The sequence below is a fragment of the Pseudonaja textilis genome, chromosome 10 (assembly GCF_049901715.1).
Source record: "Pseudonaja textilis isolate UNSWEBS1 chromosome 10, rPseTex1.2, whole genome shotgun sequence".
NCBI lineage: Eukaryota > Metazoa > Chordata > Lepidosauria > Squamata > Elapidae > Pseudonaja > Pseudonaja textilis.
Window position 1 is genome coordinate 8,829,939 of NC_141999.1, and position 25,080 is coordinate 8,855,018.

General features: G+C 41.4%; 1 protein-coding gene across 1 annotated transcript in view; it reads right to left on the reverse strand.

The window, feature by feature from the left end:
• Positions 1-5,288: 5,288 nt before the first annotated feature.
• Positions 5,289-25,080, reverse strand: part of MYOM3 (myomesin 3) — a 49,890-nt gene continuing 30,098 nt past the window's right edge. Inside the window, exons 21-34 of the mRNA XM_026702847.2 lie at positions 23,219-23,333; positions 22,166-22,322; positions 21,333-21,442; positions 20,256-20,300; positions 17,730-17,866; positions 17,372-17,516; positions 15,694-15,753; positions 12,911-12,978; positions 11,792-11,902; positions 10,680-10,767; positions 9,477-9,515; positions 9,079-9,184; positions 7,391-7,554; positions 5,289-5,351 (exon numbers count right to left, since the gene is read on the reverse strand). Coding sequence (XP_026558632.2) covers positions 5,311-5,351; positions 7,391-7,554; positions 9,079-9,184; positions 9,477-9,515; positions 10,680-10,767; positions 11,792-11,902; positions 12,911-12,978; positions 15,694-15,753; positions 17,372-17,516; positions 17,730-17,866; positions 20,256-20,300; positions 21,333-21,442; positions 22,166-22,322; positions 23,219-23,333 — 1,386 coding nt within the window. The 3' untranslated portion in view covers positions 5,289-5,310. The remainder of the gene's footprint in view (positions 5,352-7,390; positions 7,555-9,078; positions 9,185-9,476; positions 9,516-10,679; positions 10,768-11,791; positions 11,903-12,910; positions 12,979-15,693; positions 15,754-17,371; positions 17,517-17,729; positions 17,867-20,255; positions 20,301-21,332; positions 21,443-22,165; positions 22,323-23,218; positions 23,334-25,080) is intronic.

Genomic DNA, 25,080 nt, shown 5'->3' on the forward strand with positions numbered 1-25,080 from the left:
ATAAACACAATCGTAATCATACTCTCCAAATCCAACTATTTATTTAGCAAATGGTAGAGCAAGTCAGCAAAGATATAGTAGCACCAGGAGATCATTGAATCTAAGCCTGAAAAAAAAATCTGTGAATATTTGCAGTCGAGGCCTGAGTGATTCCATTCACACATCATCCTAAGCTATGATTTATTTCCATTGTGTTCTCATAAATGAAGGCAAATATATGTCTTTCAGGATAATGTTGCAGGATCCAATCTGGATTGGTCATTTGGACCAAGAGGTTTAATCTTCCAAGGTTTTGGACTCATCTTGAAGTCCATAATATTTAGCCCAAAGCACCATATTCTGATAGAGAGAAGTTCCCTGAGGATGGGCTCAAGCAAGAGTCCAAAGTTCGGAATCGGAAGACTAAACCGCTGGTCCCAGTGACCAACCCAGATTGGATCCTGCAATATTATCCTGGGAGATGTACGTATATTTGCCTTCATTCAGGAGTTTGGATCCATTATATTCTGCTGAATAAGCTACAGTGGTTGGGTTTGCTCATAGAGCTGAGCCATAAACCATGGTTTATAAATCACAGTCTTTGGTTTTATGACACATGGAGATGGCAAGCAGCAGCCACATAAACATTTCGTATTGATTTAGAATCTGACATGAACCTAATTATTGTGGTTTGTAAGTCATAATTTATGGTGGCTTTGATTTGAGCCCTTGGGCCCCCATGAACCCGTGGGAAGCTTGGGGGTGACTCCCAGAATTTCCCCGCAGTAATTAGCACCTTGTAACATTTCCGGAAAGTAAAGGGAAATAGATGGAATATTAACTGGAAACTAATCATTTGGACTGCCGTATATTTAACTTTAATTCAATGTTGTTCAATGTGAAATAGAGCCCAATTTAACTGTTCACCTGGTCCCACCCATTGGGTTGAAGAATGTGAATCACACTCCAAAATATGCACTTTATCCTGTTTAATAGTGTAGTATCACACAGCACGGGAGTCCTCCTACTGTGGCTCCCAGGCAGTCCACGAATTACAACCACAGTTGAGATCAGAACTTCTGTGGCTAAGGAAAGTGGTTGTTCAGTGTGTCCAATTTTATGATATATTTTTTTTGGCCACGGTTGTTAAGGGAATACAGCCAGCTGTTCAGTGCATGACGATGTGGTTGTTAAAGGGATCTGGCTTCCCTCACTGATTTTTCTTTCCTGAAACCAGCTGGGAAAGTGGCGAAGAGCAATCCCATGACCCCAGGGTGTTGTAGCTGTGATTAATATATACAGGTAGTCCTCGACAGTTCATTTAGTGACCCTTCAAAGTTACAAGGGCACTGAAAAAAAGTGACTTATGGCCGTTTGTCAAAGTTACGACCGTTGCAGCATCCCCAGGGTCATGTAATCAAAATTCAGATGCTTGGAAATTGGTTCCTACTTATGAGGGTTGCAATGCCCCAAGATCATGGGATCCCTTTTGCAACCATTTGGCTAACTTAACAAATGCAATGATTCACTTAACAACTCTGGCAAGAAAAGTTGTAAAACAGGGCAAACCCACTTAACAAATGTTTCAGTTAGCAACATACATTTTGGGCTCAATTGTGGTCATAGCTCGAGGGCTACCTGTATCAGGTGGCCGGGGCCTGAATTTTGATCACATAGCCAGTGAGGATGCTGCCACGGTTTGCAGATGTGAGGATCAATCATGTGTCTCTTTTTTCAGCGCCATTGCAACTTCAAACCGTTGCTAAATTAATGGCTGTAGGTTGAGGACTGCCTGTATTCCACAAAATGGTGGGTGGGTGGGGGGAAATTACCTGGCTTACTGAAATGTATGAACTCATCATTAGTCTTTTGAGCTAAAACCAGTAACGGCTGTATCTTCACCAACTCTTGACTTTCTTTAAGAGCCGCGGTGGTTAGAGTGCAGTGCTGCAGGCTCCTTCTGCTGACTGCTGGCTGCCAGCGGTTTGGCAGTTCAAGTCTCACCTCGCTCAAGCCTTCGGTCCTTCCGAGGTGGGTAAAATGAGGACCCAGATTGTTGGGGGTGGGGCGGGCAAGAGGCTGACTCTGTAAACCACTTAGAGGGCTGTAAAAGCTCTGTGAAGCGGTATGTAAGTCTATTTATGAATATATATGTTTGAAAGCACGGAAAAACACTGAGCGAGACCTGATGAGGCTGGAGGTTGACTTTTATAAATATCATAAGCCAAGGAGTCTGCTCAGAAAGCAGTGAGGGTAGGGTAGGGGATGGGGAGGTGGGTCTTTCCTTGCAATGAATAAGGACCATCCTCCTCTACTGGACCAGACCCATCCCTTAGAACCGAACCTGGTCTCAGGCAGAGGAGGGCTCCTCTTTCAGCTCCTTAGGTTCTTCCCCCTGCTTGTAGACGCTGACCGTCACCTTCCCAGTTTCAGAGCCCCACTTGTTCTTCACAAGGATGCTGAACCTCCCAGTGTCCTCACTGCTGACGTTCTCGATGGTTATTGTGATCACGGTCCCCTTCACTTCCATCTTGTACCGATCTTTGAAGGTAATGGCCTTCTCGTTCTTGTACCAGGTGATTTCTGGGTAAGGGTCTCCGGAGATGATGCAGGTCAAGCACAAAGTCTATTTTGGAAAGCAAAGAAAGGAGTCATTGTAGGACTTCAGATTGGACAGGGAAAGGCAATATAATTGGGCAAGGCAGATACACAGGCAGGGCAGGGTCCATTGGTCCCTGTCAGGTCTGCCATCAAAGGCTAGGAGGGAGGAGGGAGACATGGGTGGGTGGGTGGGAGAAACAAATGGGCAATCGACCTGCATGTATATGTGATGGGAAATTGGGAGGGGGGGAATGACAGCTTGACGAAGAACAGGGATCTCGGGACCAATTTGTGCCAATAATCAAGGCCATACACCTTGAGAAAGAATTCCTCTAAACATCGCAGTGTTCTCAAAACACCTAGGCAGACTCTTACTGGCTGAACATGGACTGGTCACGGGGAGAGGCTGGGATGGGGGAAAAAATTCTGTATTTTTTGCACGTGGTAAATTAGGTCTAGCCTGACACTACTGCAACCAATATCTTTTGGTAAAAAGCTATCACTTCAACCAAATGGAGTCCAGGGTCTTTCTTTCCTAAGAGGTTGGACTAGGGCAGGTCTGACAGTACCAATGTATGGGCAGACAGCCCTTGTATGCCCTCTAGGACCCCTCTCCCTCTTGCCCCACGCTAGGATATTCTTTTGAACCTCCAAAGGGCACCTGACATTCCCAGAAATTAAATTAAAAATAGACATTTCTTTTTAGAAAGTTTGCAATGCTACAAGATCACCATGTCAGCATTCGTGCATGAGTTTTCATGGGTCTTGTGGGAACCAAGGGGTGATTGTTGGAAACATTGAGGATCTCATACTTTGGGGAGAGAAGCCTGAAGTTGTGCAATGAATCTGGGACCTGGAAGGATTGCACAAAAGTGCACACAAAGAGAGATGGAATGTCACAACGCTTGCCTTATCAGTTGCTAATAAAAATGGTAATGCAGGGTTCCCACAGCAGTTATTCCCCACTTGCACAGCTGGAGACCATCCAAGACAATTCATTACCTTACTTTCCATGATAGTTGCAACATCTGGAAGGCCACGTACCACTTTGGCTCGGACTGCAGAGGGAGAACAGACATCATGATTCAGTTTTTAATCCTACTTTTTGGCAACAGGCAGTCCCTTCCTTCCTTCCTTCCTTCCTTCCTTCCTTCCTTCCTTCTTTCCTTCCTTCCTTCCTTCCCCTACTTTTACTATTTTCACAGATAACTCAGGGCGGCGAACATATCCAACACACCTTCCTTCTCCTATTTTCCTCACAACAACAATCCTGTGAGGTGGGTTGGGCTGAGAGAGAGTGACTGGTCCAAACTCACCCAGCCCATTTTCGTAGCTAAGGCAAGATTCATGCAATACAGTTTACCTGGTTGCTGTGAAGTTGTTTTAAAATAAATCTGCAAAAGCTGCAGGTTTGAAAACACACTTTGGATTCAAAGCAGTGGTGGGATTCAAAATTTTTTTACTACCAGTTCTGCGGGCATGGCCAGGGGAAGTGACCATGTGACTAGTTGGGCATGGTAGGTTGTATTTTTTTCTTTGCTTTTTGCAGCACCTCTGCCCCCTTTTGGGGGCCTTCTGGGCCCCAGGCAAGCCTCCTGGGGAGGGGGGGGTGTTTTTACTCCCAGAAGGCTCCCCTGGGGTCGGGAAGGAAAAAAATGGAGCATGGGGGGGGCAGCCTTCCCACACTTCATTTTGGGGCCTCCCTGGGGCCCAGGAAGGTAAAAAAAATCCCTCTGCCCCCCCCCTCCATTTTTTTTTTACCTTCCTGGGCCCCAGGGAGGCCTCCTGGGTGAAGCAGGAAGTAAGCCAGGAGAATCCTGGCACAGCTGATCATAGGAACAGCTGATTGTTGGGAGGAAAAAAAGGGACGATTGGGTGGCCTAGTGTCAGGCGGTTGGGGTGAGCGAGCATCGGGGTGAGCGAGCAGTGACCAGGCGACGGGGCCAAAGTTACTACCGGTTTGGCAACCTCACACCGGTTCGCCTGAACTGGTGCGGACTGGCTGAATATCACCACTGATTCAAAGTAAACTGAGTTCCACTGGTTGCCCTTTTAATTGTGTGCTGTCGCTGGGGTGGGTGGGCTGTTGTTTTTTGTTGTTTTTTTCCCATGTTGAGTGAGTAAGCAGCTATACACATTTTATAAACAAACAAACACACAAATAAATCTCCCAAGAACGCAACAGACCAAAAAACCTAGAAAAAGGTGCATCTTTTAATACTCACACTCCTCCACCATAGCCGCTTGCCTACGATGAAAACAAAACAAAAGGCATTTTTACGTCACATACAACGTTTAACCTAAATTTCACTGAAGAAACCACAGGATTAAATCCAAGACCCTTCTCCCAGCCCAGGAGTCACCACATTTTGGCTACACAACAATCCCAAGTACTGCATGTTTCAGGTTTCTTAAGCAAAATATCCAGCCAGCAGATCTTACATTTGGGGTCCTTAAACCCTGAGCCACAGCCCAGTTCCGGGCCGTGGCCCATACTGAACCGCCTGCCAAAGGGGATCTGCGTGCATGAGTGCTCTTATCTGCTACTTGTGCAAAACCATCTCCTCTCTCCACCTCTCCCCTCCTCCCTTGTCTGCCATTGCTACCACCGGTCCACAAAGCCGGAAATGTTGGAGACCGCGGTCTAACGCAATCGATTCTCCAAATGTGTTTGTTTTCTAAAAAAAAGGAAGCTGTTCAGAGCAAACAATAACCATAACCCCAGCCTACTTACTTCAGCCTTTGATGTTCGGCGAGCGCATCGTCGAAAGCTACAGAAAGGAAGCAAGAAAAACAAGGGTTGTCTTGAAGAAATGGTAACTACAGGAAATGGGGGAAGAACAGCTAACAAAATGTGGAATTTTAAAAGTTCTTTGGTTCTTCTCTCATCCAGATGCTTCCATTTTAAAACCTATTCTTATATATGAATGCAGTTGTAGGAATTGCCATTGGGACCCAGAATTATACCAGAAAAATAAAATATAATGGACGTATCTGCATTTGTGGAGCAGCAGAGGTAGAAGACTTGGCTCACTTACTATTTGATTGTTGTCTGTCTAAGAGGGTGAGAGACAGGTACCTTCAGTGGTGGGATTCAAATAATTTAACAACCAGTTCGCCCAGGAAGTGTGGTCCATCCCCATCCTCCAGCTCCGCTGCACGTGCGGGACGAGCTTCCCACGACAGCCAACCTGACCGTGACGGAACTGGTTGTTAAATTACACCCCCCTCCCGCTACCAAAGAGGATCCTGGGCGCTGTGCTGCAATGGAGAAATGGGCAATGGAGCGGCCGGCATGAGGGAAGGAGAAGGAGCAGGGAGAAGAAAGAGGGAAAGCGGCATTTTTCTTCCCTCGCACCGGCCATTGCCCATTTCTCAACTGCAGCGCAGTGCCCAGGATCCACTTTGATAGCGGGGCTGGGTACGTAATTTAAAAATCAGTTCGCCCAAACTGGTGCGAACCGGCTGAATGCCACCACCGGGTACCTTGTTTCATATACTAAACAAATGACCCATTTGGAACCCCATATTAAAACAACCTGTCTTCTGTGTGGTCAGAATTTGAAAACAACATTTAATATTGCACAGGACTTGAATAAAATGGTTCGGTTAAGATCGGCATATGTGGGACTCATTGGGGTAGATTGTAGGGGTGATACTGAAATATACTTTTATCTTATTTTATTTATCTCTATATTAAGTTGTACTTTATTCCAATTTCATTTTAAATTGTATTGTATTCCAAATTCATTTTAAATTGTTTTTATAGGGTTTTAGTAATAATTTGTGTTTGGAACTCTTATATTTTGATATGATCTAATCAATAAAATAAGCTACAACCATATGTAACTCAGGTGAAATGTACATTCCTAGTAAACAATGCTTGTCATTACATTTGAAATAAATGGAAAAAGCAAGGTTTCTTTTTAACACTCTCAAATAGAAGCATTCAAGTCCTCACACAAACTATTGCTGCATAGAATGGGAACTTCTCTGGGGGTTGTATTGAAAAGAAAAGGTTTCTCTAGAAATTAAAATCAAAAGTAATACAGGGAGTCCTCGACTTACGACCAAGCCCAACATTGAGCCCAACATTGCTGTTGCTAAGTTAGGCATTTGTTAACTGAATTTTGCCTCACTTTATGCCTTTTCTTGCCACAGTTGTTAAGTGAATCACTGCAATTGAGAAGTTAGTAACACAGTTGTAAATTGAATCTGTTTTCCCCATTGATTTTGTGTGTCAGAAAGTGGCAAAAGGAGATCACATGACCCCAGGACACTACAACCATCATAAATATGAGCCAGTTGCCAAGCATCCAAATTTTGATCATGTGACCATGGGGATGCTGCAATGGTCATAAGTGTAAAAAACAGTCCTGTCACTTTTTTCAGTGTCATTTTAACTTCAAACAGTCACTAAATAAACCTTAAGTAAGTCATGGATTTCCTGTAAAAAGAATGAAAGGAAACACAGTAGGGTTTAGCTATAGCTATGTAAATGGTAATCTTTTAATAACAGGTGAAAATAAATTGACTTTCTATGTAAGGAAAAGTTGGGTTTTGAAAGGCTATTGATGCTTTTGAACCTCGGTGTTGGAGAAGGCTCCTGAGAAGATCGCAGACAGCCAAGAAAACAGACAAATGGAATCTAGAACAAATCAGTCCTAATATTTTGGATGTTGCAATGCTCTCTTGAGAAGTCTATAATGTGTGGTCCTTGTGTTCTCAGCTTTGTCGTTTTCTTGAAGACGTTTCATCACCCTGCTGTGTAACATCATCAGTGGTAGAAGGAGAAGGGAGTGAGGTTTACCTTTCCCAGATAGGTCAGTTGTCAATTTGCGCATCTCTTTCCCATCAGTGAGCTCCAGGGTGTATTTGCCTCGGTCAGACTCCTTCGGATCAAGGATGTGCAACCAAACCTGGTCCATGGTTGTTCCTATTTTCAAGCGATCTCCTCCTTCTAGACGCTTGTCACTGAAGGTAAAGCAGGTGATTAAGTCGTCAGTTAATATACAGCCTCCAAACTATAATTGTCCAACCATGGCAACTTTAAGACCTGTGCACTGTATCTCTCAGAATTCCCCACATGTCTTAAAGTTGCCAAGATTGGATATCCCTGCTTAAACAACATCTCTCTTTCATTTTGTGTTCGTAGTTATGCTATAAGCATCTTAATGATGGTAGCCCTACAAAGCTGCCTACTAAGGTGCTTCCAGGTTAAAAGAATTAGCTGGTGACATCACTGTTGCCCAGGGGATGCTCGAGGGGGTTCCTTTTATGTCCCTGATTTTCCCATCAAAGTGGTACCCATTTATCTACTTGCATTTGAATGCTTTCAAACTACTAGGTGGGCAGGAGCTAGAGTGAACTGATAGGAGCTCATTTCATCATGTGGCTTGCTCTCGGGTTTTGAACTGCTGAGCTGTTGACCTCCAATGGTCTTTTGACTCAGCTTCCTAACCACATGAGCCATCGCTGTCCCAAGGCAGGACACCACGAGCCATATTTCACCTGTGCTGTAAACTTGTCAGGCTCCAAAAACAAAACAAAAAACTCCCACACTTCTAAACAATTTACTTTATTGTTCCTCACCTATAGTCATATATCTTGCCAAACTAAAGCAACTACTTATGTCATTAGAGATAGACTTTGAGCATTTCTAAGAAGGAGCAATCTTGATCCTTTCCTTCCCAACCAAACTATCTAAACTTTGCTGTCTTTTGGTACTTTGGATTGCAACCCCTCCTACCTGGGAATCCAGACAACATTCCATCACAAAACCATGGACAGACAATTTTTAGTTACTATTAGCTCTGGAGCAAAATAGGATTAAGAACCTGAATCAGTTGAAACAAATAACTTTGCAAGGCTGAGGGTTTTCTGGATGATCTACAGGATGTTGAGCAGGGAGGAGGAAAGGGATCCCACAAAAGGGAGGGTCCTGGCAAAGTTTGGGTAGGCATCCCTCTCCTTAAGCTTAGCTTATTAAGCTAAGCTCTCCTTAAGCTTAGCCTTATGCATCCTCTGTTGGGAAGGGGACAACTTGCCACAGCCAACTTGCTGCGACCAATTCACCATAGCCAACTCTCCATGGCCAATTCTCCATGGCCTACTCACCACTGGATAAGTTGCCACAGCCAACTCGCCACAAGACGACTCGCTGTGGGACAATTTAACAATTCTATTTAATTATTTAAAATAAACAAAAAATATATTCATTTTTGCTGTTCACATTTCATTCTGTCCCTCCTTTTGCATCCTTTCTTTAATGATTCTGTTCCACTATTTCTTTGGTATTAGTGTAACTCTTGTCCCGCAGCAAGCTGTCCTGTGCCGAGGTGGTCATGGCAAGTTAGCCGTGAGTTGGCCATGGTGAGTTGACCATGGTGAGTTGGCTATGGTGAGTTGGCTGTGGCAAATTGTCATAGACCCTCCTCTGTCTGCCCCATAACAACACCTTACCTTACAAACTTAGAGTCACAGGATAAAAGCACATACTTGTGGTACCAGGTGGTCTTCATGGCATCTGTGTAGTACTTTACTTCACTGTAGATCTTGATGCCTTCTACAGTTGGCTGCACTTTCAAAGGTGATGCAGAAAGAACTAATAAAAAAAGTCAGAAAAAGAGAGAGAGATACTTCAGGAAAGACAATTAGACTTTCCCTGATAAATTAAACTAATTTTAGTTCTTTATAGCAAGGACAAGAACCCAAAGGCCCTCCAAATATTTTGGCTCTATCTCCCATAATTCTTAGCTGCCTGGGATTGATGAGACTAGAAATCCAAATCTAAGCTGAAGTCCAAAGAAGAACATTTTATGGAAAGGGAATCCTATCTCCTGTGCCTTGGGTACAATAAATGGCACCAGAACAGGATCTGAAGGTCAGCAACTTACTACTGATTCTGGCCAGCTCCTTGAGGATGTCATCAAATGCTGTAAAACAGAATGCATCACATAATAGTAAAGAATAGCACCATATAGCAAGCAAGACGCTGTAGATAATGTTTAGTTTTGTCCTGGCTAAACTTGGGTTTCCTCTGACATTTATTAGTGACTGTTGAACGACAAGGAAACATTTCATTTAGATCAGGACCAGGTAGCCTTCAGCCTGAGGAATATATGTGATTCCTGACCCCAGAGGTCCTTCCAGTCACAACTTCCAAAAATCAATATCATGGTTTTCTGCTGTTTAGAACCAGATAACCCAGAAAAGGTGTAGATAAGTCTCTAAATAAAAGAACCAAAAAGAATATTTTCTTTCTACTCCACCACTGCAAACCTTTCTCAAATCCAGGTTAAAAAAAGCCAGTTCTCCCATATTTTACATCATCACATTGTTAAGAGTTAGGGCTCACGTGGTTAGGATGCTGGGCTGGAGGTTAGCAGGCCCACTTTCAAGACCTGAGTGCTGCTGTGTGGTCAGGTGAGCTCCCGTCATTCACACTAGCTCCTTGACTGGGACATGAAAGGAGCTCTTGCGAGTGTCTCCCAGCCCATGGTAATATCACCAGCTAATCCTTTTAATCCAGAAGCACCTTATGCGGGGCCTCCGACATGAATGGGATGGGATCACATTGTTCAGACATTCACAACAATCAAATGACAATCTTTGAAGGAAGGTTAAGCCAAGAGATTATCATCCTTCACTGCTAAAGGTAGTGTAGGTGCTAATGTAAGATCCCAATTTTACAAACTCCACTGACTCCCAGAAGTGATCTCACCAACACACCAGCTTCTTTGAAAGACTACTTATCCACTGCATGGTTTAATGAAAATGTTACATCAGTAAAAACTTGGCTATATCTCTGAATTCACGTGCTGTCATTCTCAGTCCTGTTCAGCTAACTGGTTGTGAACTGGAAAAATCTTAAATATTTTCCCCAGCCCTCTGTCACAACAAAATAAAGGCGTATTTTAAAATCTTTCTTCTATTTTAACTTCCTCCTTACTGATTGTCATGCAGAATTTAAATTCTTCTGCTTTCTTTTGGCCAAATTGGGTGAAAATTGCACAAAATATTGCCAAAGCATCAGATTTGGGAAGTCTGTTCTGAATGAACAAATAATATTTTGGCCAGTGAAGAAAAAAGGATTGTACCTTCCTTTGTAAGATCCAATTGGGTTGTGTCTTGTCCGCGGTCATCAGAAACCACAGCTTTGTAGACTCCTTTGTCTGCTTTGGTAATCTAGCAAAATATAGAGATGATATCTGGGTTTGCACAACACACTGAACCCTAAATCCAAGTTAGAAAAACCCAGTTGCAGCTGTGCATCCCTATTCCACAATGACCAAATAAATGAATTATGCAGTTGTTTAATGTGGTGGCCTGGCTCACACTACTTGTAAAAGACTGGCTGAGTTCCTACATTTCACACAAAGCACGAAGAGGGCCAGCCCTTTTTAGTTAGTGTAGCATGTTGTGTGAACACAGATACAGGTTAGAAAATGAAGTATCTTGAAATTGCCCAGAAAATATCAGTTGATGTGTGACGGTACCATTTTATGTTAAAAAAAACAATTAAAAATTGTTCAATATCTATAGGAACAGATGGGTCAGAGTTAATGTCAGAGTCTCATATTGCCAATCCCTATAACCGTACGATGAATAGTTGTGGGAACTAGATAGGTCTGGTCTAAGAAGGAGAAGGACTAGATGGGACAATATTTGAGGAGGGCCAGACAAAGAAGTAGCAGAGAACACTTAATCAGTGGAAAGGTGCACCATCAAGGAGAGACTGGACACATGGAAAGTATGTTCCGCTGAATCTAAAAGCAAGTATCCTAAAAAAAAAGAAACAGACCTAATTTGAGAGTGTTCCTTGCTTCTTACTCATTTTATATTTTTCCAACATTTCTTTTAATGAAGAATTCTGCAGAACTCAAAAGTTTGCACACTTTTTACTGCTATTTTGTTTAGTTCCAACAAATATATTGTCCAGTTATGGATGGTTTACCTGGTAGGTTCCACAATATGTTTTAAAAGACCTATGATAGTGGACGAAGCCACACCTTCTCCCATTTGTAGGTAACAGTAATGGGGAAATAGAATTGTCTGTGGAATTTGAGTTTCTAAACTGGTACGAAACTGGAAAAAGCTACAGTGACAAAAAACAAAACTCCAACTCTGTTCTTTCATTTATGACATTCCATTTCTTTCCTATTTTGTAGGTAATTTTATTAATTTAATCATTAACTCAGGATAAACTTACTCTTTTAATTTGTAGGGTTCCAGCTCCTGTGTTTGAATTATATTGACCATCTGAGCGGGCTTTGTTATCAAAGAACCATTGAAAAGAAGTATCCTTCTTCATGTTTGATGCCTAATGGAAGGAAGGAAGGATGGAAGGAAGGAAGGAAGGAAGGAAGGAAGGAAGGAAGGAAGGAAGGAAAGAAAGAAAGAAAGAAAGAAAGAAAGAAAGAAAGAAAGAAAGAAAGAAAGAAAGAAAGAAAGAAAGAAACTTTATTTTGATAAATACTTGCTCACTAAATTTTTGGGGACTGCATTTTAGCAGTTATAAATCTTGTTACAAAAATTTGAAGCACGTGATGTGCAGCAGATACCATTTGCAAAATGATAGCAAGTTCAGTTGCACTGCATGAAGTCATTCACCATTCCTACCTCAAAGAAGGAAGCTTAGCTTTTTCCAGTGACCTTCCCTTCTGCATTTTAACCTGGCTGAGATATTGTGGAAGTGGCTCTCTAAGGCCAAAAAAAATGCCTGAAATGGAAAACTCACTGGAGGAACACCTACATCTTGGGGAGAAAAACATAAATTTGCCCTGTGTACCATTGACCACATTGTGTTCATGACTCTGCCTCAACCCACCTCATCTCCAATTTGACATGGGCAGAACTGATATTGTAAAAATAGGACTAGCAACCATTCAAAGTTATGATGTACCTGGTGTTTACCAGCTGGATTGGAAGTTCTAATGGACACGCCCTCCGCACAGTCACATGACCAGACTTAGGGTGCTTGGTAGTGTCACATGACTGCATTTTACGAGGGTTTTGCAAAAAACCAGAATTTACTTCCAGTTGTTGGCAAAATTGCACCTTTAGTTTGTTTAATGACCTTGGTGATTCACTTAACGACTGCTGAAAATCATCTCAGTCACATGTGATCCAATTTAAGACTGTCACAAGTTGTGGCTATGATGGGCAGGCTCTATTATGGTTATAACTCAAGGACTACTGTAATATCAGTCACGTGGTTAAAGTCCTATCCATCATGGCTTCCAGCGCTTCATCAAATGAGAAAGACAGCTAAAATTGTAAAACATAGCTTTGTTTGGTGAAGTGCAACTATGGGGAAAGAAGTGTTTACCTTGCAAGTCAGCAGGACTTCACAGTCTTCGGTGACCTTCCATGCCAGTTGTTCAATAAAATGAGGACCTGTGAAAGGAGGAGAAAAAAAAAATACCAGCGCTGAACATCTTTGGATGGCTTGCCTGTGTCTTAGGATGCCATCTAGTGACCAATCTTATCCAAGCACCTTTGGGATGACCTTGTGGTGGCTCAGGACTTCAGACTTCTGCAAGTTGACATCTACCATATACAGGTAGTCATCGACTTACACCAGTTCATTTAGTGACCGTTTGAAGTTACCATGGCGCTGAAAAAATGACTTATGACTATTGCAACATCGTATGGTTAGGTGATTTACATTCAGATGCTTGACAACTGAACTCACATTTATGACAGTTAGTGTCCTGGAATTATGTGATCCTTCTTTGCGACCTTCTGACAAGCAATGGGGAAACCAGATTCACTTAACAGCTGTGTTACGAATTTAAAAACTGTAGTGATTCACTTAACAAATGTGGCGAGAAAAGTCATAGAATGGGGCAAATTCACTTAACAAATTTCTCACTTAACCACAGAAGTTTTGGGCTCCGTTGTGATCGTAAGTTGAGGATGACCTGTAGTGGATTTCCACACTCAGACTCCTAGCCAGTACATCCTCTAACTCTTAATTTAGAGAAAGGTGTCTCATTCACATTAAAAAAAAATGTGGAAATTGGACTGAAGTAATTTCTGCAGTAAGCTTTTATAACAGGGATGTCAAACTCAATTTCATTGAGGGCCGCATCAGGGTTGGGTTTGATCTCGGGGGGCCGGGATGGGTGTGGCCAGTTTGACCTCACTCGTGTCAGGGCGCCTGTGGTGGCCTGAGCACTCTGCCAGTGAAAATGGAGCTCCAGTGGACGGCCCTCCCAAGCTCCGTTTTTGCTGGCAGGGGCACCATGGGCTGGTCCTTCATGGTTTCCAGGGTGGCCCCACAGGCCAGATATAAGCACCAAGTGGGACAGATCTGGCCCGCAGGCCTTGTATTTGACACCCCTGCTTTATAGCATCTTCTACAGTCAACCAACTATGGTTGTGCCAAAACCGCAATAATGTGGACAGGATTTATATCTCTTCAACAATGCCTGGGTGTTGCAGTGAAGATGCTATAAGATTCTAATGTGGAAATGGCTAAATTTTCTTGAATGACAGGTAATCCTTCACTTAAAACCGGAACTGAACCCAACATTTCTGTTACTAAGCTACTAAGTTACTAATTGTTAAGTGAATTTTGTCCTGTTTTAGGAACTTTGTTGCTACAGACACAGAGGTGATATTCAGTCAGTTCTGACCAGTTCTGGAGAACCAGTAGTGGAAATTTTGAGTAGTTCGGAGAACCAGCAAATACCACCTCTGACTGGCCCCGCCCCCATCTCTTCTCCACCTCCCATTGAGTCCCAGCTGATTGGCTGGGTCTTCTTTGGTTGCCCTGCATAGGAGAACGGAGCTGGAAAGCAGGTTAGTGGGTTGGGGAAGGGGGAAGGGGGATTTTGCAGTATATCCTTCCCCGGCCACGGCCACCAAGCCACGCCCACAGAACCGGTAGTATAAAAGTTTGAATCCCACCACTGCACTGTTGTTAATTGAATCACTGCAGTTAGGAACACTGTCATTAAGTGAATCTGGCTTCCCCATTGACTTGGCTTGTTGGATGGTCACAGAAGGGGAATCACATGACCTCAGGACACTGCAACCACCATAAATGCATGCCAGTTGCCAAGTGCCTGAATTTTGATCACGTGACCAAGGAGATGCTGCAAAGGTCGTACGTGTGAAAAATGGTCATGTCACTTTTTTTCAGCGCTTTGAGCAGTCACTAAACAAATGGTTTAAGTAGAGGACTACCTGAAACTTTAAAACTAGCTTTCCCAACACCATGCTCGTATGGCATATCAGCCTGCCACCCGGTAAAGAAACAGCCGTTCTGCTAGGCATTTCATCAGCTGAGCAGGTAAAAACCAGTCTTCCTTGTTCTTGCAAAACTGCCTTGCTTCCTGATTGGGCTTGTCTAAGAAAGGAATGGAAAAATACCCATATTTCATAATAAGCAAAGGAGGGGAAATCCCCACATCGCCGCGTATCATGTAATGATTTCCTAATTGTTAGAAATATCTTGCTTGAAATAAAAAAAAGTCACCCTGATTCTCCCCTCTCCCTTTTAGGCCGTGCCTGCAGTTCTGCATGAGGACTTTCCACAGCCACAATTAAATTTAAAAAAATGAATCCCGAGTATTTTGATTGGATTGCACTGGGCAAGTAAGAAGGATTTATTTATTTATTAAATTTATATGCCACCCATCTCGTTCTAAAAAGGGGACCCTGGGTAGATTGCAGTTTGAAAATCCTCTAATCTTGACCTGTAATAAATTGCCCAGGTACAGCTAACACGGTTAACCTCCTGGGACCAAATCAGAAAAACTGGTTTAGAACAAATTTAAATGGTGATGCTATTTTTTTCTCTGATAACTTTTGACCCAGTTTAGGGTGGCTAAGTGTTGCCGAAAAACTGCTAAAGAGGTTTAGCTGAATAAGTGACTGAATTGATTGAGTAGGATGGGGTAACAGATCAGGGGCAACAAATGTAAAATTCTTTGAAATGTTTCTGTTTTACTTCCTACAAGAGCTCCAGTTCCCTTCTTACTTATGTTTTGGGAGGTCTCATTTTAATAATGGCTCATTTGCCTTTCTTTCTAAGGAAGACTTGTCCTATTTTACATCCTTTGGGGAAGAGTATGGCTCTTTTAGGCTGACAGCATGGCTTACCGTGTTTTCTTTTCCAGTCCTTCTTTTTGGCATCAGCCTCTGCTTTAAGTTTATCAAAATCTGGAAGGAAGAGGAGGAGGAGGAGGAGGAGGAGCAACAGAAGTAGAGGACAAAGGAGAAGGGGAAAGGGAAAGGGAAGGAGGAGGAAAAATGGAAGGGGAAGGAGAAGGAGGAAGGGAAGGAGAAGAAGAGGAAGGGGAAGGAGAAAGGGAAGAAGTAGTGGAAGGAGAAAGAAAAGAAATGGAAGGAGAAGGGGAAGGGGAAGAAATGGAAGTGGAAGGAAAGGAGAAGAAAAAAATGGAAGGGGAAGGAGAAGGAGAAGAGAAAGAAAGAACGAAAGAAATATTGGATCAGCCATTACTGTACATGGTTGAGTGGGTAGACAATTGAAGAACCGTTTACCTTCTAGCTACAGATACAGCTTATTCAAATGAGGGAAAGAATTTCCTGGAAGTGACAGCCTCTTAGCTTCCTCTGAAGGGGTTGGAAAGACACAGGAATGGCCACTTCCTGGTCTGCAATTATACAGAGCCATAGGAATGTCCGTTGCTCCAGGGGAGCAGATGACTCTTCCTGCACTGTCTGAACATGTTTCCCTAAAGCTTGCTTTAGAGTTTCAGAACCAAAGATTAGAATCACCCCCAAATACTTCATTGCCTACGGGAGAACAGAAAATACTTTCATGTCAGCCAGGATTCACAACACCCACTTATTACGTCAACTGAGGCAGAAAATACTTGCAAGATCACATTATGGGCTTTCCTAGTAACACTACCAGGAAACTAAAAAAACCAGCTATTTGCTCCTTTTAGAGATAGGCCCAAATAATATTTTTTTGCAGTAGTAGTAGTAGTAGTTGTAGTAGTAGTAGTAGTAGTAGTGGTGTTGCCTAATGGTAGGGCTGGCCTTAAGAAGATTTTTGCACCTCAAAAACAAACAAACAAACAAACAACAAACATAACACAATTTTCCTTCTTCTCTGCATCTCCATCCAGATGGTCATCATTACCATTTTATGTTTTTCATTACCTGCTTTGCATGAAGAGTAATGCTAAATCAGACTGTAATAAAAAGGAATCAATAAAATTAATACAAGATTATGAAAGTTTAAAATCTCCCAGAATGATAAAATTGATACAGGAATACAACACAGAAATGCACTGAAGACTTACCACAGTGCAAGATTAGAAATCAGGACAAACAGGAAGATAGCAACACCAGTAGCACTTAGACTTATATACTGCTTCAGAGTGCTTTTAACAGCTCTCTCCAAGAGGTTTACAGAATATTGCCCACAACAATCCAGGTTCTCATTTTACCAACCTTGGAAGGATGGAAGGCGGAGTCAACCTTGAGCCAATGGGAATCAAACTGCTGGCAGTCGGCAGAATTAATCTGCAATACTGCATTCTAACCACTGTGCCACCATGGCTCTTTAGATCTTTAGATAATTCTGAAAAATAATCTTAACTGGACACAGAAGAAATTCCATAATCAAAGTGTTGAGAATAGTCTTTATATATTAAATGTCTGATATTTTCAAGATGGTGTCCTCATCTAGTTAATTAGTTATAATTGTTAAGGAAGAACATGATAGGTAAGATGACAACAAGTATAAACCATGAAAAGTGACACTGCCAAGGAACTAATGAAGATGTAAATTTTGCCTTCTACATACCATCCCCAATGAGAGCCAAAGTAAATTGATTTTCCGCTTTGCCATCTTTCACATGGGCAGTGTAAGACCCCTTGTCATCCTCGCAGAAGTCCTGGATGATCAGTTCCACAAGGCCTTTAGCTCTGTCAAAGTTGATCTTATGCGTCTGATGTAAAAAACCAAATAGCAGTTAGTCATGAGTAAAGAGAAAGAAGACACTGTCAGCCAAGGCAGCATCTCTTCCCTCCGACTTCCAAGGCCATTCTCACATTCCATTACAGTTTGTGTGTAGAAGGTGGGAGAATCTACAGAGAAGATGCTGCCTTGTTTTCATCACACAGTCCTGACGTTTGCATTAAACTGAGTGAGGTGAACTCACTGGGGTGCTTGAGAGCTCTTTCTCATTGAAGATCAAATGAAGCTCAGCCTCTGGAGAGAGTTTCTCAACTTCTAGCCAAAGCCGTACTTCCCCTTTCTCCAGAACGTCAATGTTCCATCCAGATATCAGCTCAATCACTAGAAGGAATGGAAAATGGACATTATGGGAATGCCAAACTGAGCAGTGAAGTTTAACCAATAAAGTTCCCAGGGACTAATGACATCGGATAAATTACAGGTAGTTCTTGACTCACTACCATACATTTAGTGACCGTACAAAGTTACAACGGCACTGAAAAAGCGACTTCCGTCTGGTCCTCGCATTTAACAACTGTTGCAGACTTTCCACAATCACAGGACCAAAATTTGGACACTGGCATATATCTGTATCAGTTGGAGTGTGTCAGGGTTACATGATTGCCATTTGCAAATTTCTAAGCCAGCCTCTGAAAAGCAAAGCCAGATTTGCTTAACGACCACGCAATTCACTTATCGATTGCAGTGATTTACTTTTTTAAAAAGTTGTAAAATTGGGCATGACTCACTTAATCACCTTGCTTAGCAATGGAAAATTCTGCTCCCAGTTGTGATCGTAAGTCAAGGGCTACCTGTATAGAAGATTGAATATGTCTCCTTCTGTGGCCGTTCACTTGGCAACGAGCCAAAACTTTGTGGCAAAACTTTGGGTGTAGACAGGAGTGGGTTTCAAAAGTTTCAGCCATGAGTTCTCTGCCCTGTTGCTGGGTGGGCGTGGCCATGGTGAGCGTGGCCTAGTTGGCCTCCTGCACCACGGCGGGGGGAGCGGGGCATTTTCGCCTTCCCCAAGCTCTGAAGGCTTTCCTTAAGCCTCTGGGAGGGTGAAAATGAGCTCCCCCAGGCTCTGGAGGCCAGAAACAGGGCCATTTCCAGACTTCTGGAGCCTCTGGGGGGCCCGTTTTCCCCACTCCCTGAGTCTTCGTGTGGGCCTTGCACTTACCTCACATCCGAAACTGGCCTCATTTAGAATCCTGGGAAGGGTGCAGTAGGGCAGGAGCGGCGGGGCAGGTGGGGCCGGCCAGGGGTGGGATTCGGCAGTTTGCCGAACCAGCCATAATGTTAACAACCGGTCTACCCAAACCCGGGCGAACCCATAGCAGCCCACCCCTGGGTGTAGATTCCAGGCTCTATTAGAAGAATAAGGAAGCAAAGCCAGAGAAGACCTCTGACACAAAGATGGAGAGCCAATTCAAGTTGAGCCATTTATAGCCCTGGACCCTGCCTAATGCATCCATCCACGCAAAAGATCAATTCAAATAGCAATTTGAATTCAAATTGTCTCATCCCTGCAAATTGCAGAAGACAGGATAATTTATAATAAACTAGACAACACAGTATCAACAGTAGAGACCTTCAAATTTCTAGGTTCTATTATAACACATGACCTAAAATGGACACCTAACTTCAACAACGTCATCAAAAAAGCACAACAAAGAATGTTTTTTTCTGTGCCAACTCAGAAAGCTCAAACTGCCCAAGGAGCTGCTGATCCAGTTCTAGAGGAATTATTGAGTCTGTCATCTGCACCTCTATAACTGTCTGGTTTGGTTCTGCAACCCAACAGGACAGACACAGACTTCAGAGGATAATTAGGACTGCAGAAAAAAACAGTTACTACCAACCTGCCTTCAATCGAGGACCTGTATACTGCACGAGTCAAAAAGAGGGCTGTGAAAATATTTAGACCTCTCACATCCTGGACATAAACTGTTTCAACTCCTTCCCTCAAAACGACGCTATAGAGTACTGCACACCAGAACAACTAGACACTAGAACAGTTTTTTCCCCAAATGCCATCACTCTGCTAAACGAATAATTCCCTCAACACTGTCCAACTATTTACAAAGTCTGCACTACTATTACTGTTAATCTTCTCATCACTCCTTATTACCCATCCCCTCCCACCTGTGACTGTATGACTGTAACGTTGTCGCTTGTATCCTTACGATTTATATCGACTGTTTTCTAGTATCATTCAATTGCTTATTGTACCTTATGACTATCATTAAGTGTTGTACTTTATGATTCTTGACTCTTGAATCTTTTCCTTTATGTACACTGAGAGATTTGCACCAAGACAAATTCCTTGTGTGTCCAATCACACTTGGCCAATAAAGAATTCTAATTCTAATTTTTTTCAAGTAGTGAAAAAAGGAAGATGTTAGTAAGATAAGGAACAAGGAGGAATCTCCACTTATTTCTGGGTCTGACTCCATTCCCAACCTGCTTCAGGTCTCACTCAACATGTCGTGTTATCTGCATTTATTTCAGAGGGAAGACACACCTTCACTGAAAAAATGTGGTTTGGGCTTGATATAAGCAATGATAGTCTGATGTCAATAAACCAGTGGGCTACCCTCTGCAGAAGACATTTGATATCTCAAAAGATCTGGAAGGATTCGAAAGGCTGGCTCATAACAACAATACAGTGATTGTGTATTGTGTCGCTGTGGTAATAACTATTATCTATTATTATCCATTGGCAACTTACAGGGATTTCGAATCTCTTGGCTGATCATTCGTAGGCGGTCCAGTTCTAAGAAATGAGAAGAGCAAGAACACACTTGAGAGACAGAATCAAGATTGTGTTTTAGTATTCATGATGCCCAAAACTAGTTCTTCCTTTTTGTTTTACAGCCCGTGTTTCTCAACCTTGAAAATTTTAAGATACGTGGACTTCAACTCCCAGAATTGAATCCCATGAGAGTTAAAGTCCACATATCTTAAAGTTGCCAAGGTGGACAACCATTGCTGTAGTTACATAAATACTAGATTGAGGAAAAGGTTGATGGTTGTTATAGCTATCATGAGCTCACGGTAGGCTATAAAATAAGCCTGAAATCCATAGAATCACATTGCCTTTTAAAACAATAATTTCATTCGTCAAACCATAAATTGGCCATGCCAAATGCTGAATTTGTTCATCCAATGTGTGAAGTAGCCAATTTCTTGCATGAGGTAGGAAATTGTTTATTCTGTGCAGTGCAAAGAGATGTGCTCTTGGCACTAAATTACATATCAAGAGGCCCCAATATATAAATTAGCATAGCTTTTATAAGCTTTTGGAAAACAGAACCACGTGATAATTAGGAAGCAATAGGCGACAAACGAAAGAATATTTACATGCAGAATACCTGGCCCTCCCAGAAATAGAATAGAATAGGATAGGATAGGATAATAACTTTGTTGTAACATTGAATGTTCACTAATTAGCAAAGATTAAAATGAAATTTCGTTGCACACAGTTCTCAAAGGATCACCACTTCCAATATACATTACATAACCATGACAGAATAAATAAATACAAAATTATGCATATTAAGTAGGGATTCTTTCTAAAATATTACAGCCTTAGCCGTTCTGTCTCTAACTGATAAGGTATACAAAACTTTCTAGCTAATTTATCTGCAACAGAAAGGGGGAAATTAACCCCAAATAGCAAGAGCAACAGCCCTTAGACTTATATACCACTTCATAGTGCTTTACAGCCCTCTATAAGTGGTTTACAGAGTCAACATATTGCCCCAACAATCTGTGTAACAGCTAAAACAATTTTTCTGTAATTTACCTTCCTGAGTTAAAACATGGCTGGCAGAAATGTCTTCATCGGTATCAGTTACTTCTACTGAATATGTTCCCAGATCCCGTTCAGTAGCATATTTCAGAATGACCTTGGACCTGAAAGAAAAGAAAATGCAAGCGTGCAATCTACACATCATATATGTTTGTATCCTGTAATTGTGGAAGGTACCCAGATTAATAATCAGGTGGAGCCCTACAGTAAACGTGCCCCTTAAATGTATAACAGAATAAATTGTGCAAAAGTACAACACAAATAAAATAAAATACGGTAAACTCAGGATAATAAATCTGGCAGAGTCTGATTTTTGCACATGAGATAAAGATTTGAATGGGACCTCTATGCATAAAATGCAAAGATTACAGGCTCAGAAGTCATCAAGGATCTCAAAATTGGTCACACAAATGGGGCTATAGATCAACTTTGAAATGAGATGGGGAAACAGATGCATCTGAGTGGCAGAGACCATAAACAATCCTGCAAGTTCTAGACAGTGTGGGATGAATCAAAAGGCAAGTATGAAATGATCCAGCCCCCTGTTGAAGGAATCTGCTTCATTAGGGAGCAACTTTTTATTTTTTCTTTTAGTTTCAAAGATCGCTTCCTATGAATTTGGCAGCCTGCTACAGAAAATTGAAAAAAAAAAATCCCATAAGAGGACAATAACAAATACAGATCACCAGGAGATAAAGCTCAGCTTGAGGGTCACTGGTGTGGAAAAAATTCTCTACAAGTTCTACAAGCTACTCCTGAGGGCACAGAAACTAATACTGTAGTTAGGTGCAACCCTAGTTTTCCTCCAAGTTCTCATTAGAACTTACTTGTCATCTTTGTCTACAATTTCAACTCGGTCAGGATTTGGAGGCCCTTCATAATCTTTGGACCAAATAAACTCTGAAGTGTCAACCATCTCAGGAGCCTCAAATGCCAAGTAAATGAACCCTTCCTCATCTACCCCAACTTCAATTTCTTTGGTGCCTGCAAAAGAGAGAAAGAAAGAGGGGAAAAAAAACTCAACACAGGAACTAAATTAAGAACTTCATCATCATTTATCTCCTCCTCAGGCAAGAAATAGCCTCAATACCCAAAAGATGGTGGCTTTTGATGAGAAAGGTTAGCAGAGAAAGAGAGGAAGACAGGAGAAAAACAGAAAGAACAGCAATGTTGAGAGGAAAAAATAGAATAGAATAGAATAGAATAGAATAGAATAGAATAGAATAGAATAGAATAGAATAGAACAGAACAGAACAGAACAGAACAGAATAGAATAGAATAGAATAGAATAGAATAGAATAGAATAGAATAGAATTCTTTATTGGCCAGTGTGATTGGACACACAAGGAATTTGTCTTCGGTGCATATGTTCTCAGTGTGCATTAAAAATACACTCATCAAGAATCATAAGCTACTAGTGATAGTTATAGGATACTAAATAAGCAATCAAGTCATACTAGGAAACTAAATAAAACAATATAAATTATAAAGATATAAGCAACAGGTTATAGTCATAAGTGGGAAGAGATAGGCAATAGGAAGGATAAGAAGAATAATAGTAATATAGTCTTAGTAAATAGTTTGACAGTGTTGTGGGAATTAGTTGTTATGATAATTATGATAGATAGATGATAGATAGTGATAGACAGACAGAGATATAGATGCATAGATGCATGGATACATAGATACATGGATGGAGGATGAATGCATGGATAGATGATAGATAGATAGATAGATAGATAGATAGATAGATAGATAGATAGATAGATAGATAGATAGATACATACATACATACATACATACATACATACATGAATACATGGATGGATGGAGGATGGATGGATAGATAGACAGATAGAAGAAAAGTAAAAGTTTTATACCTGGTTTAGTTTTCACTATCACAGGATCTGATGGCAGTGATGGTGGGCCAACACCTGCCTTGTTCTCAGCTCGCACTCGGAAAATATAACATTTCCCAGTTTCCAGGTCACTCAGCTGATGGGGAATATAATATAGAGAAGGAATAGAGTTAACAAGAGATTATTGTATGCCTCCTAGAGTCCACGTGATGGATGGCCATATAAATTTGAGAACTAAATAGGGAAGGAGACATCCAAAAGTGATAGCAATAAATCAATTAGTTCAGCCTTCCCTAATTTGATACCCTCTGAATACTGATCAATATTATTTGTTTTATAATTTTACATACTGTTTTTATGTTTTTAATATTTTATTTGCACACCATCCTCTATGAGTTCCTCTATGAGAGAGATGGGTAGTTTCTAAATATGATAAATAAAAAAAATAGAATTTATATTTATTATTGACTTAATTCTCCCAGCAATTTACATTGTTTGAATGGATTATAAAGATAATTTCTTTCTCCTATTCCAGAATTGCCAATCCATATGGTCATTAGCCATGTAGGCTGGAGAGTTTCGAAACTGCAGACAATACCAATATATTTCTAACAGATTATTTGTAATTTGATAAACTTTCCGGAGAAGTTTTGGAAAACTACTAAGTGCGAATTCTTCAGTTATCTATGAAACAATCACCTCCTTCCCATCCAAACAGGAGCTCTTACAAAATATAGGTTTCTGCCCTGAAGGATTGAAAAATAAATTGACTAGAATGTGAAAGTAATCCACTTGCTGAAATGTTGTAATCTCATTTTTTTCTGTCTTGATAAGAAAGACTTCTGTCTTGTGGAGAAAGACTCTGAAAGATAAACTTGCTTTTGTTGGATTAACTGCCATAAGCTTGACAATATCTGGAGTCTTAAGCTGGGAAAATATATACTGTACTAAAAACACAAATACAAATCTCTGTGCTCGTAAGTCCTGGTTACACTCCTTCCATGAGTGGTCAAATGACCACTGTCGATTCACCATTATGAATCTTTCTGTTTAAAAATAATATGAATAGATTTAACTTAGGACAGACTGAGCATTTTATGGCCTCCAGTCCAGATCTGACCCTTTGCTGTTTCTGTCCAGCCCATGTGGACTGCTTTTATTTTGAAGGTGACTGCTATACATTTAGTTGACATATATGTGTGGGTATATGACTATGTACCTTCACAGTTCTATTGGTTCAGCCCTGTACAACAATCCCAGTTTCTCATGTGGCCACTTGGGAAAATTAATTGCTGGCCTCCAGTAAGTCTTGTTTTTTTAATCTCAAAGGTTAGAACTGATGCTGAAAGTTTATGAATCAGCCTAGAATTATAAGATTCATCCCTCCTTATTTTCCAGAAGTCCCTCAAGATTTGACTTTGTCATCAGGCCTGGGGACCTCAAAGGAATGGTGAGATCTTAGGGTAGTTATGTTGCTGATCAAATCTCTTTTGTGTGCTTTTAAAAAAAATCAAACAAAAACTTTTAAAATGTGTGTGTGTGACATATTCATTATTGTATTTCTTTTTTCTTTTTGCTGTATGCTGCCCATAGTCACTTCTTGTGAGATGGACAGCCACATAAATTTGATAAATAATAACTAAACATCTTAAACAGCACTGACTGACAGCATCTATCAAAAATGGTTCCAAATTTATTCCAGTTAAACCAGTACCTGTGGAAATGCATTTTCAGATAGACTAATGTTTCTCCAAAGCCCCTGAGGGCAGGACAAGAAGCAATGGGTGGAAACTAATAGAGAAGAGAACCAACCTAGAACTAAGGAGGAATTTCCTGTAAGCAAGAACAATCAATCAGTGGAACGACTTGCCTCCACAAGTTCT